Source organism: Seriola dumerili, unplaced genomic scaffold, assembly GCF_002260705.1.
Source record: "Seriola dumerili isolate Sdu_G_001 unplaced genomic scaffold, Sdu_1.0 BDQW01000668.1, whole genome shotgun sequence".
Taxonomy (NCBI): domain Eukaryota; kingdom Metazoa; phylum Chordata; class Actinopteri; order Carangiformes; family Carangidae; genus Seriola; species Seriola dumerili.
Window position 1 is genome coordinate 98,472 of NW_019174923.1, and position 13,615 is coordinate 112,086.

Below are 13,615 nucleotides of genomic sequence, written 5' to 3' on the forward strand. Positions count from 1 at the left end.
AATACATACAAAAATAAAAGTAAAAAGAAGTAAAAATAACAATTTATGTTTTTACTGGGAACTGTGTGCAGGACTATTATTTTGTCAATGCAGTGACTTCCAGTTTCCCCTGTTTGCTGTATGCTAAACAGGGGATGTATGCTAGCCTAAGATGATCGTCTCCTGGCTGTAGCTTCATATTCACTGCACAAAGATAAGAATGATATCCATTTAATGTTCTGCAAGGAAGCGAATAAATCTGTGTGGAAGTATTCCTTTAAACATTCACTGGTGCTCTTTAATCTGTTAAAGCAACATTTTTCTCCCCATATAACACTTCATTTAGACTTTCTGGTGCTTACAATCAATAAAATATTAAAACCTAAGACACTATGTTCTTCAAATGAGAATATTCTATAGCAGATGTGTATGTCTTGTGAATCATTTGGCACACATTTTGCAGGAATGGAGCCTGACATGACTGTTGTCTTTGGAAACTTTGGATATTTGATTAGAATTTAAAATGAGGTTTTGTGGGTTTGAAAACCATTTGGCTGCACAACATGAATTAACATTGATGGACCCACTGGTGGGTCAAGCAGGGCTGAGGGGCTGAGGCAGAGTGAAAGTGGCATGCCTGAAACTGTTAAGTAAAATCATGCTGGCAGCCTGACATCCCATGTTGATCAAAAGGCTGATATCAGTCCAGCACATCATCTTAACTCCGGAAAGTAGATTAATAACACGCCATTGGAACAGTTCAAGTGAATATATCACAGTTATCCCGCAGCTACAAACCAATCAGCTGAGACTGAAGTCTGTGACATCATCATGATGGGAAACCTGATCCTTAAATCATCAGCACAAAGCTACATTTGAGCATTCACCGAAGTATGTAACAGAGATGAAAAACACTCATTGATGTTTTACAAATGCTCAGAGCTCGGGGCTGAGTTCAATAAAAAAGTGCTTACAAAGAAAGAAAGAAATAAACACACTCTAAAGGCAACTATTTTTTTTTCTGACTCAAATTTTCAGTCACATCCCCTGCAGCTTTTGGACACGGAGCGAAGCCAGATGCTGCTCCATTGGCCAGCGCAATTCTATCAGACACTGTTGTACTGTTCTGTCAAACTCCTGATTATTTGTCAATTTATCAGCAGAGAGACAGTGTGCTTCAAGTATGAAATATCTGACAGGATTTTTTGGGAGTAGATGAGTGTCCTGCAGGAGCCAAAGTGCTGCAGCCACGAAGGGACAAAAGAATGTGTCTGGGCCTTGCAGCAAAGCCAGTACAGCTGACTACAGTAAAAGAAAAGGAGAAGAGGTCTGTCCCTGAAGTGCGTTATCATATATGGGCTCAAAAACAGCTTTCACAGTTCTGTAAATCCATTGTGTGACACAAAGTTGGCAAAGGATCACATTCTCCATTAGTTCTCCCTCTCTATGAAGAGCAAACAGTTTTAATTAGTGTAACTAACACCAGATCAACCCTGCAGCCAACAGGACAAAGTGCAGCAGCAGCAGCAGCAGCAGCAGCAGCAGCAGCAGCAGCAGCAGCAGCAGCAGCAGCAGCGATGGTGTCTCCCCTACAGAATAAGTAACAGACTTTACTTGGCAGACAAAAAAAAAAACCTTTTTTCTTTCCATAGATTTTCATTTTTATTATAACACAAAATCTTATTCCCACCTGGCAAGCCTCACACTTCTTTCTTGGACAAATCAGACTCAGCAAATAAAGGTATGAGAATGTTATTATACACAGCTGAGGAGCAGGAGGGGAAAAATCTTGAGGGCTGCACAGCTAATAAAAAGTTGAGCGTTATTCCAGTGTGCCATGATCAGAGCTGGCCATGTAAAAGGCACACTCGTCCAGGGCTGGTAATACTCTCAATGGTGTTTCGGCTTGACACACACATACATGAATCCCTTTTCACTTTGCAGTGCAGACTGACTCCCAGGCAACGTTCCCATTACATCTTTACACATTTCCCACAGTGAGAAAGGCTTTCTCTGGCAGCCGGCCAGGGACTGAGCAGAAAACTCAGCGAAGAGGGTCCATAAAGCTGCAGCAGGTCATAGCTTTATTGGCTGGTTGGACAAGAGCAGACAAGAGAACGAACCTCGAGCTTCAACTGTGGCAGATGATGGAATTTCGGTGTAATTTGAATACAAAAGTGCGCTGTAAGGAGTTTTGGCTTTAAGTCCCAGAGTATGATCAGAAAAAAAAAAAAGAGAGTTAAGCACAGCTGCAAGCAATGAGGTGTCTGGTGGCTTTCAGCAGAGCCAAGCTGACTGCCTTGATTTCATTAGCTGGATACGAACTGCATTTTAATACTTTGTATGGCTGTCAGCAGTTACTTGTGTGGACGTGTGTGCTTTTTAAGGTTTACATAGGATTGATTAGAAGGGGGGAGGGGGGGAGCACCAGAAATCCCACCTGAGCTGATCATCAGAACAGCAAAAGGGATCTGTTACAACCACTTATCCACGATTACCATAAATCAGCAGGAAGAAGATCAGCTTTTTCCCATGACTCCACGTTCTATGACTCATGAGGCGAGGAGAGGTCTTCCTTTTTCAAGTTGGAGTCCTCCCCACTACTACACTGAATGGAGGAACCTTGAGCCCACCAGATGGTTTTTCACAGTCAGCTCTGTCCGATTGCATAACAGATTGCTGGAGATCCCGCCAAGGCATTATTGCACTCATACTATTGTGTCCCAAATGAGGACAGGGGTGTGTGTGTGTGTGTGTGTGTGTGTGCGTGTGTGTGTGATTTTGCGCGTGCGTGTCACTGAGAAAGAGAGTTGCTTACAAAGGATTTCTCATGTTGTGTGACAGTTGTTTTCTTAATTAGCATTCTTCTGTCATCCTCGTCCTGACCTCACTGTGACCTTTACTGTACTGATGCACAGTTTTTGTTTCTGTTCCGACAGAACAGATGCTCTTGCAACACACTATCATGTAACTCAGCAGCGGCTCTCTTTCTCATTCTCATTTCAACCAGAATAAAAACTCTCTGTAACCCACAATGAAATTTAAATCTATTTCATGGCACTAAATAAGTAGGGTGGTTCCTTCTTCATTAAAAGCTAATAATCCTTTATATATTTGGGTTTCAGGGGAGAGTTTTTGTGTCCTACAATGGTTTAAGTGATGTTTCTATGGTTTTTCCACTGCTAATGAGATAAATCTGGAGGAAATGCTGATTTTTGACATGGAAATGAACTATGTTTTTGTCTTCTCCAGTGATGGGTGGTAACTGATAGCAAAGAGTTGTTGTGGGAGGTTTTGTGAGACTGTCTGTTTATTGCAATCAGCCGTTGCTTCAGACACCTAGTAAACATCTACTAGACATGTGATTCCGATTTTAGCAGTGAAACTACAAACATCCTGTGAAACTTTTCTTCCTGTTCACTGTTCTGAACTGATAATCAACATCAACAGCACAGACTCTAACCACAATCTAACCATGGTTAAAGTGCTACAACAGTATTGCCTGTTCAAAGCCTGATATAGCTTATTTATCTGAGTTACAGAGCTCCATTGTTGCCCAAAAACCTATCCACATTATTCCTAACCTCATGATACACTGCGTGAATTATGGGCACAACTTTCGGTTATTCATCACTGATGCTGGGTCTTCAGGTCGTCCTCCCATCCCTTGGTAGCAGAAGTCAAAGGTTTGATTACATTATCCTGTTTAAGTTGCTTTAAGAAAGGAAGACACCTTCAGCAGGTGACATGTCTCTTTATTATAATGAACATGGGTGCTCTAGAGCATTTTGAGTCAGTCCCACCGGCATCCTGCTGCTGTAAATACTCACAAGAGTCCGACATTTGTATTAATCCACAGCTGAAAGTAGTCCAGAAACAAATGCAGAAACGGAAACTCCTGTTTGAATAATGTTAGCTATAACTAGAGTGTCCAGCTGTTTTAAGAACACTAACCTTTTTTCAAATGAAACTACATATCTGTGGCTCTTTTTAAAGATTTTCATCTTCATAACAAAAATATAGACTATCACCAACTTTATTCTTTCACGATAGCCGGAATTATGTTTCATGATACTCCATCATACCGAGAAGTAAATCAGTAATATTTTGATTAAAAACACTGCAGTCATCAAACTAACAAATATTCATACGTGGGGAAAAATTACTAACGCAAAAATATTGTCTTAAATTCTATGCAAAAAGAATCAGGTCACTACAGAGTACTATGTTGTTTGCCCACCATGCATAGTAGGAAATCCAACAGGCTCTGGTCCACTTGAGATGTGTAATTACTGTGAGAAGGCTTTGAGCAAAGGCCAAGGATAAAATGCACAAGGCCATGGAGAAAACGCTCTGCTGCTAACCATCACTCTCTGTCAGGATAACCCAGCACAGCGGCGTGTAAAGAAGTGGAATCATGCAGACGAACAATCCTGAACAGGAGCCGATCGCAGAACTAACCAACATAATATAACTTGTCTTTCTTTTCAGGGAAAACAGCTCTCCAAAGTATGAATGACATAACATGGATTTACAACATGAGCTTCACCCAGTAAACTTCTGGTTTCCTCGGCTTTCTTCCTCATTTTGGAGGCCTGTGATACTGATGATGTAACAGCCCAGCTATTCAAACCTTTAGTATTGCAACCCACAGGGGAGCCGGAGCACAGGTGTGCTCCTTGACGCCTGCATTATGTTAGGCTGCTTTCCAAACAAGAGCTCAAACATCCATGTTTGGCTGAAGCCTCTAAACATTGCAATTTCACAGACTTCCCTGCTCAGAATCAGTTCAAAGAGGGCCGGGGTTGAGAGCGTACATTTGACTTAGTGATCCTTGATATACATAACTCCACTCATTCAGTCACTCACTCATTTTGTGTCTGATTTATGTCTGGAAACATTCTGAGGGCAGAAAAAGAGCAGAAACACACCTAGAATATAAACTTTCACACATCTGGGACAGAGCCAGTAAACTCTGATGGATATCAGTTACTTCTTTGTGTATTTGCACACACAAATAAAACACACAGTTTGAGAGGGTTTGTGAGCCCAAACGGATTTTCTACCTTTCGTCCATCTTGGCCAGGCAGTCCAGGGGGGCCCACGACACCGGGCTCTCCCTAAAAAATAAAAGAAGACAAATTAGGTCACATTCAATACGCCAGCATATTTACATGACCGTGTCTGCAAATAATCAAGTGGTTTTAAAGAAGGGAAGGTACTTTTTGTCCTTTTGGAGCTTGACCAGGGGACAGTCCGGGATCTCCTTTTTGTCCCTAGAACATAAAAAGAGAACAGTTTCTTTTTCCTACTTTTAGAGGCACTTTCTCACAGTAGGCACAAGATACTAGTGTGCACCAGCATTCACCGCATATTTTCTGCATTGCCACAGCCTTCCACTTCTCAAGGCGCAGAAGAGCTCGCAGTGTACATTTACACTATCTAAGAGTGATGACTTCACCCTACTTATTGGTGGTTGTATTTACACAGACGTGCAGTCCATTTATGCCCTCTGGTAACTCGGTTTACACCAATACAGCATGAAGTGATGGGGAGTGAACATGTACATTCTTCTCCCTTTTCAGGCAGTGGGAATCCTGTCAGTGCATTCTGGGTCAGCATTTGATGTCCAATTGTGCCAGTGAATGAGCTGCCCAGTTATCTACGCAATTATAATGTCAGAGGTCCATGGAAAAAATAGATAATGTCCTGTGTTAGTGCTTATCATATAAAGAAACAAGTATATGAGAGAAAGAATTTGCAGCACTGTGTTGGTTGGACTGTAATCAAATGACAGCTGTTATCAGCTCATTACAAAATGCTCTGACACGATTCATTCAACAAATTGAAGTCTGGGTGTGTAAATAAATCTTGCATTGTGACTCACTTCATCCTGTGGCTAACACCTCTTTTTAAAAAAGGAGTATGGGGGCCATTTTTCCCCAAAGCTCTTCAGTTCAGTTTTAGATGGAAAGACGTGCACTGCTTCAAAAGAATATATTTTATTGACTGAGTTACTGATGAAAGTAAGATCAAATTTCCCATCTACAGTATATTGGCCCATTTAAACCTACATGTTCGTGTCAGATACAACTTGGCATTGAACAGTCTGTGGGAATTTTCTCCAGAATGATTTCTTAACAGGGCCTTGAGTTCTGCTCCAGCCAAGAACAATATACATACACGAACACTGTGTCTTTTCACCTCAACTAGATTATCCAAAGAGTTTAAGATCAAAGCAGAGCTAAATCAGGTAATTTCTTCTGAAAGCTCAAGACCTTAATAAGCACTTGTGCTTTCCACTGATTATATGTGTATTCTATGCCTTCATTCATTTCATTTTTAAGTCTAATGGTAGGCTACTTACAGTAGTAGGTGACTGAACATGAGCTTGTCTCAATTTCTCATCATTAAATTCAGACAAAGTGACATATTCAAAACAAAATTCAGCTAACACACAATCTGTTTTCATTTTCTTAAAACAGAGAGCTGTGCCAGACCAGACAGTCTGCTGTTTGAGGTTTGTGTGCAAATGAGTCAAACAGAGCCAGGCCAGGTTTGGTTAGGTTCCAGCTGACACATATGTACGATATAAGAGATATGGTTTTTCCCCTGGTTAAAGTAGGCCAAAGAATGGTACCAATTATGTTTTTTAAATGCCTGAATACTGTGGAAAATGTTGAAATTCAATGCATTTCAATGGATTAGGTACAGGCTTGAAATATGAGCAATTTTCCATTTTATTCCAGCAAAGTCTAACATGCAGACTCCTTTGTGATATCAGACTGACATTTTATGGAGCTAAGCAACCTTCTCTGTTGACAGTTCAAACCAGCTGGAACACAGACTGATGTCAAGTACTTGCAAATTAGTGAGTCAGAAAGACTTGAAACTGCTGTTCTCTCCTGAGCAGAAACAAATGGCTTCGTAAGAGGGTAGAAGAGGGTTGTGCTAAGAGGATCTGAACTCAGACACACAAACCAAGTTAAATCACAAACACTGAATGACAAAGTAAAACCACAAGAGATACTAGATCTTCATATTTACAGTGTTTTTTAAATGACCTTGTCACATCAGTTAGATATGGAGCATTAAGAAGTATTACATCTACACAGATCAGCCACAACATTAAAACATTATCAGGTTTAATGGTGTGGCTGATGTATATGTACCGTAAAAAGCTCTGCCAATTATTTTATTGTTTTTTTTTTATTGATGTTATCTTAACATTTCTTCCTGATTAGAGCTACTTGCATCCCTGAGGGTTATGATTTAGGGACATGATCCCATATCCCATATAAGTATATGTAAGTATAAACAGAAGTAAATAGTGCATTTGTTGGGGACTATTTTCAGCCACAGATTAAAACACATTTGATGTGTTATGAGTATTCACATCAGCAGGATGGTGTATGTTGGATCGATTCTAAATACTGCCCGTGTTCATCGTGATGAAGAAACACGACACCCAGTGCTACAATGCGGTTCACTGAACACTGAAGGTATCCAGCACAGAGAAATAAGATATACACTCACCGAGCACTTTGTTAGGAACGCCAAATCAGTATTGGGTAGAGCCTCCCTTTGCTCTTAAAACAGCCCCAGTTTGTTGTAGCATTGATTCCATAAGATGTTGGACACACTCCTTTGAGATTCTTCTCCATGTTGACTTGATTGTATCACATCGTGTCATCTCCTGTTCCACCACATCCTAAAAGTACTCTACTGGATTCAGATCGGGTGACTGGGGAGGCCGCTGAACTTCACTGAACTTATTGTCATGTTCGTGAAACCAGTTTGAGACGACTTTTGCTTTGCGACATGGAGCATTATCAAGCTGGGAGTAGCCATTAAAAAGATGACCACTGTGACCATGAAGCAACAATACTCTGACAGGCTGTGGCATTCACACAGATTGATTGGTATTAATGGGCCCTAAGTGTGCCAGCAAAACATTCCCCACACCATTAAATTACCAACACAAGCCTGGACGGTTGACACATGGCGGGTTGGGTCTATGGATTCATGCTGTTGACACCATATTTTGACCCAACCATCTGCTGCCTAAGCAGAAATCCAGATTCATCAGACCAGATTTAATTTCTCCAGTCTTCAACTGTCCAGTGTTGGAGAGTCTGTGCCCACTGCAGCCTCAGATTTGTGTTCTTGGCTGACAGGAGTGGAACCCAGCATGGTCTCCGGCTGCTGTAGCCAATCTACCTATGGTTTGATGTGTTGTGCATTCTGAGATGCTGTTCTGCTCACCACAGTTGTAAACAGCGGTTATATGAGTGACCGCCATTCTCCTCTGCCCTTTCCCATCAACAAGGCGTTTCCATCCACAGAACTGCTGCTCACTGCATGTTTACTTTTTTATAAAGCAGTATGTAGTTTCAATATAAATACTGTGAAAGTATCAAAGTGCTCAGTCCACATAGAAATGCACGAAGCCTGTAGTCAGAAAATGAGCTTTAAAATGAGCCGTTAGGATTTCTGTAACTTTGTGATGTCACAACAAAGCAGTCACCGCTCTCAGCCATGCCCCAAGGCCCGCCCACCTGAACCCACCATCCAACCTTGCAGGATTTGGTTTCTCTAAGTGTTTATCTGAAATCTGCTATACTTTTATTTGATCACTCAGAAAACAGTCAGCCAATCAGCAAAGAGGCTCAGAGCCTCCTCTCTTCTGATTGGCTGACTAACCTGTTGGTACTAGAGCTCCAGAGAGAAGCCTGAGAGAGGAGATGTAAAACTACATTGAGATGGTTTATGGTGCTTAAAACCACAAATATATCTTCTTCAAATACAACATCAGAAAAGTAAAATATGGGAAATCTAATGATTTGAATGAAGTAGTTGCGGTCTAGTGTGAGACAATCAATTGGGAAGGGAGAGTGGACTACAATAACATTTTCATTTTGGTTATGGGATCTGGGATCATGGAGTGTTCCTTTAAGTCTCTGGCTTACAAAATTAAGACCTTATTATTGGATTCACTGAATATGGTCCATACAGGTGTATTTTCCTTCCTACAAATAGAAAAATACCATTTGAGATAACATTACTGAATCATTGATGCTGTACCTTCACTCCAGGAGGTCCAGGACGACCAGGGTTTCCATGTGGGCCAGGGGGACCCTGGAAACAGAGACACACATGATTAAGGAAGACACAGAGTAAAGGTGATGATCGGGGTCATTGAGCAGGCCTCCAATTCAGCAGCAAAGAGGGGGAGTCAGCGCTATATGTGAGGTATTTACAGCTGTATGAACATATTGTTCCCTTTCCACTGCCTGTGTTATGGGACAGGTCAGCAGTGCCCCAAGGTCCCTCTGTGTTTGTGTATAGGTGCTCTGTGAGACATACTGTGTCTCCTGCCTGCCTTGCCTGTCTGCCTGCCCGTCCAAGTTATGACATATGGATGTGATTTTCCTCACCCCTACACTTTTCCACTGGTTTTCGGGGGTCCCACAAAGTGAAGGCCACTCATCCATCACACCATATTCCTCAATCGCTTTGTGGCACAAGTTAGGTATCTGTGTTACATAACATGCTTAGATATTATTCATGTAGCTATCTGCGCCAGTTGTTTTATCAAAATGGACTATCTCCTACAAGTCAGGCCGAGTGGGTAGGATGTACAGGAGCAGAGAATGAGAAGACAAAATCTATTTTTTCTGGTTGAAGGGACGATAAATTCAAGCAAGCTGCAAAGAGGGATTGTTTGGAAAAAATAAAGCCACAACTTCCTGAGGCATCCCACTGAAGAGTCCTCCGTTCAACTGCGCACTTGTGTGGAGCGGGGTTGAAATGCTGAGCATGGAAAATTCTTCCCCAGCAAAACTGAAAGCATTGAAACATGTTCAGATGGCTCGAACAGGAAGCTACTGTATCTTCATCCCGTTATTTGAGTTGTTCAGACTTTCCATGGGTTGTGAAGAGCGACCTTTTCCCCCGAGCTGGAGGTGAAAGTGAGGGATAAAATTACTCTTGAGTAAAACAGACGGAGGAGGCCAAGAGGTGTAAGTGTATGGTTGGGTGATCCAGCCGGTCTCTGTCTCTGTTATTTATCTGTGCTCTATTATCAAGCTGTGGAGACGAGTCAAACAGCCCAGGCCCGTTCCCCTCCCCTCGAACTGGCCAGACCTCTCCCCTTGCGGGCGCTCGCTGTTGGACATATGGAGACACTTAACAGAAGCTCATCTACAGATTTCCTCCTCTTTCTCCTCCTCCTCCTCCTCCTCTATTCAGAGCATTCCCTCTTTCACTCACTCGATATTAAAGCGTATGGAAATCATTATCTCCAGATAGGAAGCAAAGGGAGGAGGAGACATAGAGAAATAGGGAGGTCGAGACAGAATATTACAAATTGCATTCTCGCAGTACATAAGGTGAAGAGCCACGGTGCTGATGACAAGGTGGGCGGGTGTTGTCCCACTGGAGACAGGGATACTGGGGAGAATGAGTCACTTTGTCCATCTATCTTCGCATGGGAGAGAAGTGGAATAAACATCCTCTTTGCTTAATTATTGAAAAGAGCTCATGACAAGAAACCGTTTACATACCACCAGGTAAACAAACATACATAATGAGCGCTAACGTAAACCCAAGTCAGCACATATGCAAGCACGCACACATTCTCACACCTGAGGCCTGCGGATGAGGGGCACCTGTATGCCAGAGTCGTGACCAGGTTTACAACGTGGGCCAATGACTTTTACAGGGATGACGCGTGAGGAGTGCTACTGTTTTTATAGGCTATTAACCCAGAGCAGGCCTGCTAACACCTTCTGTGGACTGCACAGGAGGAAACACTGAGTCTTTAGCCTGATGATTATTAAATATAACTTATATTAAAAGGATTTTAACTCCTCTTTGTTGTATTTGGCAAAAAATATTGGTGGAAAATAAGTGCTAACTGCTTCTATAACATCATGGATCTGAGAGAGAATCAGTGTAGTCAGTAGTGTGACTGGGGTTGCAACTCGCCATTTATTTGTAATAATTAATCTGCCAATACTTTTTTTCAATCAATTAATTGTCAAGTCTATAAAATGTAAAAAAAAAAAAACTTAAAAAAAAAACAGTGAAAGATAAAACAGTACACAGCATAAAATGCTTCAAATGCTCATGTTTGAGAAGCTGCAACCATCAAGTGTTTGGTATTTTGCCAAATAAATGACTTAAATGATTAACTCATTTTGGTCAACTGACAAATCATTTCAGTACAGAAAATTATTTTAAATTATTTAAAGTGCACGCGCCTTGTCCTTGGGTTTTCTGTTGGTTAATCATATTCATGTCTCTGAATGGCGGTGCTCTTTTATTCTATGCATTTATTTAAAACAAACTACTGTTGCTGCAGCTGGAAACATAAAATGCATCACTTCCTTTGCACCAGAGGTGGTATCTGATAGGTAGACCTACCACATACTGATACATACTGATACATTTCATCTACTAGGTACTGCTTAAATGACTCATGTGTTACAATACCTTAACCAATGGAAAAATCTTTAAATTAAAAGGTATTGTTACTGTCAATGATCAGGAACAATTCAGTGATGAACAACTGTCTGACTGACTGTTGCTGGCGTCTTGTGTGAACCCCCTGCCACTTAACTTCAACTCTCTAAATGTGCTCCCGATTATCTTAAGTACAAGCAACAGTGGAAAAAGTCTGTGTGACTAATAATGACAGAGAAAACCCTAATAAAGCCTCGAGAGACTGCTCATTCGTCCCTACACGTGTAATTCATTTCAGAAGAATCTAAATTTTACAGCATACGTAAATCTGCTCAGTTTTCTGCACCAATCGACCAGTGGCAGAAACAGTGCTGAGTCTCCATAGACTCCCTAAGTCATGTCATAGAGTGTCAACCATTACTTTAGCAATTATGCAAATGCAATTTCACAGAAACCCAGCATCACATACTGACTGCACACTGGCAGGTCCTTTTCTCTGCACAAAGCCCTCTTTGATCCACTCTCAAGCCTGCCCTTCAGGGCCGCGTGAACTCCGGCGCTCTGCCGGGCTTATGGCTGTGTCAAGGAACGTGGACGCTCTCACGTGTGAGAGATGCTGCTCATTGGTAGCGGTGGTGAGACTGTCTGCTCAGTCAGACATGACACCTTGCTGTCAGAGAGGTAAAGCCCTAATGGTGCTGTGTCATTCCAACTGCTGTAAAGATTTTGTGGTGCGTAAGAGAGTGCCAACTCTTTCCCCAGAGAGACCACACAGTTTCTGCAATAGGAACAGTTTGTTCCACATCATATCTCCCAAGGACTTCTTCTATATCTGACGTGAAATGAGATAAGGACCCTCCGAAGATTAGAGTTACTCACAGCAAATCAGACAATGCTGAGGAGAATAAATTTATCATACATGCCCTCAATTTCTTGAGGCCTTTTAACTTCACATATCAAACGGTGGCTGGTGTCTCACTCATTTGGATTTGGTGCATTTCAATGCGTGTGTGCAACCATCAGCCACCAGCAGTATCAAAGAACTGCAGTCCTTACATTTACCCTTTACTATGTTAGCTTTGTTTCTACAGGTGTTTCTGTTGATCGTGTGCGTGGCTATGAGGTACTTCTTTCTAATCACATGAATTATCCAGGAAAATTCTGATGGTTCAAGAAAACAATCAAGTTTTTTCTGAGTCAGCGTGGCCTGTAGTTGAGTCTCAAGAGCTTGATGATGAATGAACTCTATAGAGGTTGGTGCACTACTGGATAGAGCTGCTGAGCTCCAGACAGGGTCTTAAATGCCTTTAATAAGATGGGGACAAAGCCCTCTTTCTTCCTTGTTTAAAGAGATTGGGTTCCCACAGCCCACCCCTCTGAGGCCCGACCACAGGGCGCAGTCTCACGGGCTGTGGCAGGTAGCTCACGCACGCACACACACACACACACACACACACACACACACACACACACACACACACACACACACACACACACACACACACACACACACACACCTTGGTAACACAAGTGCTCTGCAGGAGCACTTCAGCAGGAGCTCTACAAAAGTGCAACCAAATTGCTATCTATCAATTTTTTCACTGCCTTAAGTTTTAGCATATTTATTTAATCTTAGTACTCACTGTAAGACTCAACTTCTGCCTTATCCATTTTCATATAAGGGAGGTGAAAAGGCAGCTACAAGGGCAGCAACTACATACACAACTATCAGTAATAGGGCCTTAGAAAGAAATCAAAATAACAAAACCGTCACTTGGGACAAATCATCTTCCAATGTTTTCCCTCTTCTTAAATGTCTTCTGAAAACATGAGCTTAAAATAACATCTGCATTCACTCTGTTTGGTTCCACCAGGAGCTCACAGTTGTGCACTGACACTGAGCCCCAGAATGAGAGACATGGCACCAGAGGACTGAGTCCAATACACTAGAAGCATTTACGAATGTTAACATAGGACGTATGCCTAATTTAAGAACCGGTGCTGTTAATGAATGGGATAGAAAGCACTTGTTCTGAAAGTATGTATGTACATAAGCTCTCATAAGTTACCTTATTTTTTTCATGTCCATCTAATACCTACTGTATGTGTTCAATTAATTTTAAATTGGCATCCGACAGATTTGTGGCTTATGGCTGTTTGCTCTCGAGCT

The 13,615-nt window shown here is 41.8% G+C and overlaps 1 protein-coding gene across 1 annotated transcript in view; it reads right to left on the reverse strand.

Annotated features, from left to right (window-relative positions):
- LOC111236546 (collagen alpha-1(XXVII) chain B-like) overlaps window positions 1-13,615 on the reverse strand; it is a 63,116-nt gene that overhangs the window by 38,269 nt on the left and 11,232 nt on the right. The window contains exons 5-7 of the mRNA XM_022765316.1: window positions 9,064-9,117; window positions 5,202-5,255; window positions 5,046-5,099 (exon numbers count right to left, since the gene is read on the reverse strand). Of these exons, the coding sequence (XP_022621037.1) occupies window positions 5,046-5,099; window positions 5,202-5,255; window positions 9,064-9,117 (162 nt within the window). The remainder of the gene's footprint in view (window positions 1-5,045; window positions 5,100-5,201; window positions 5,256-9,063; window positions 9,118-13,615) is intronic.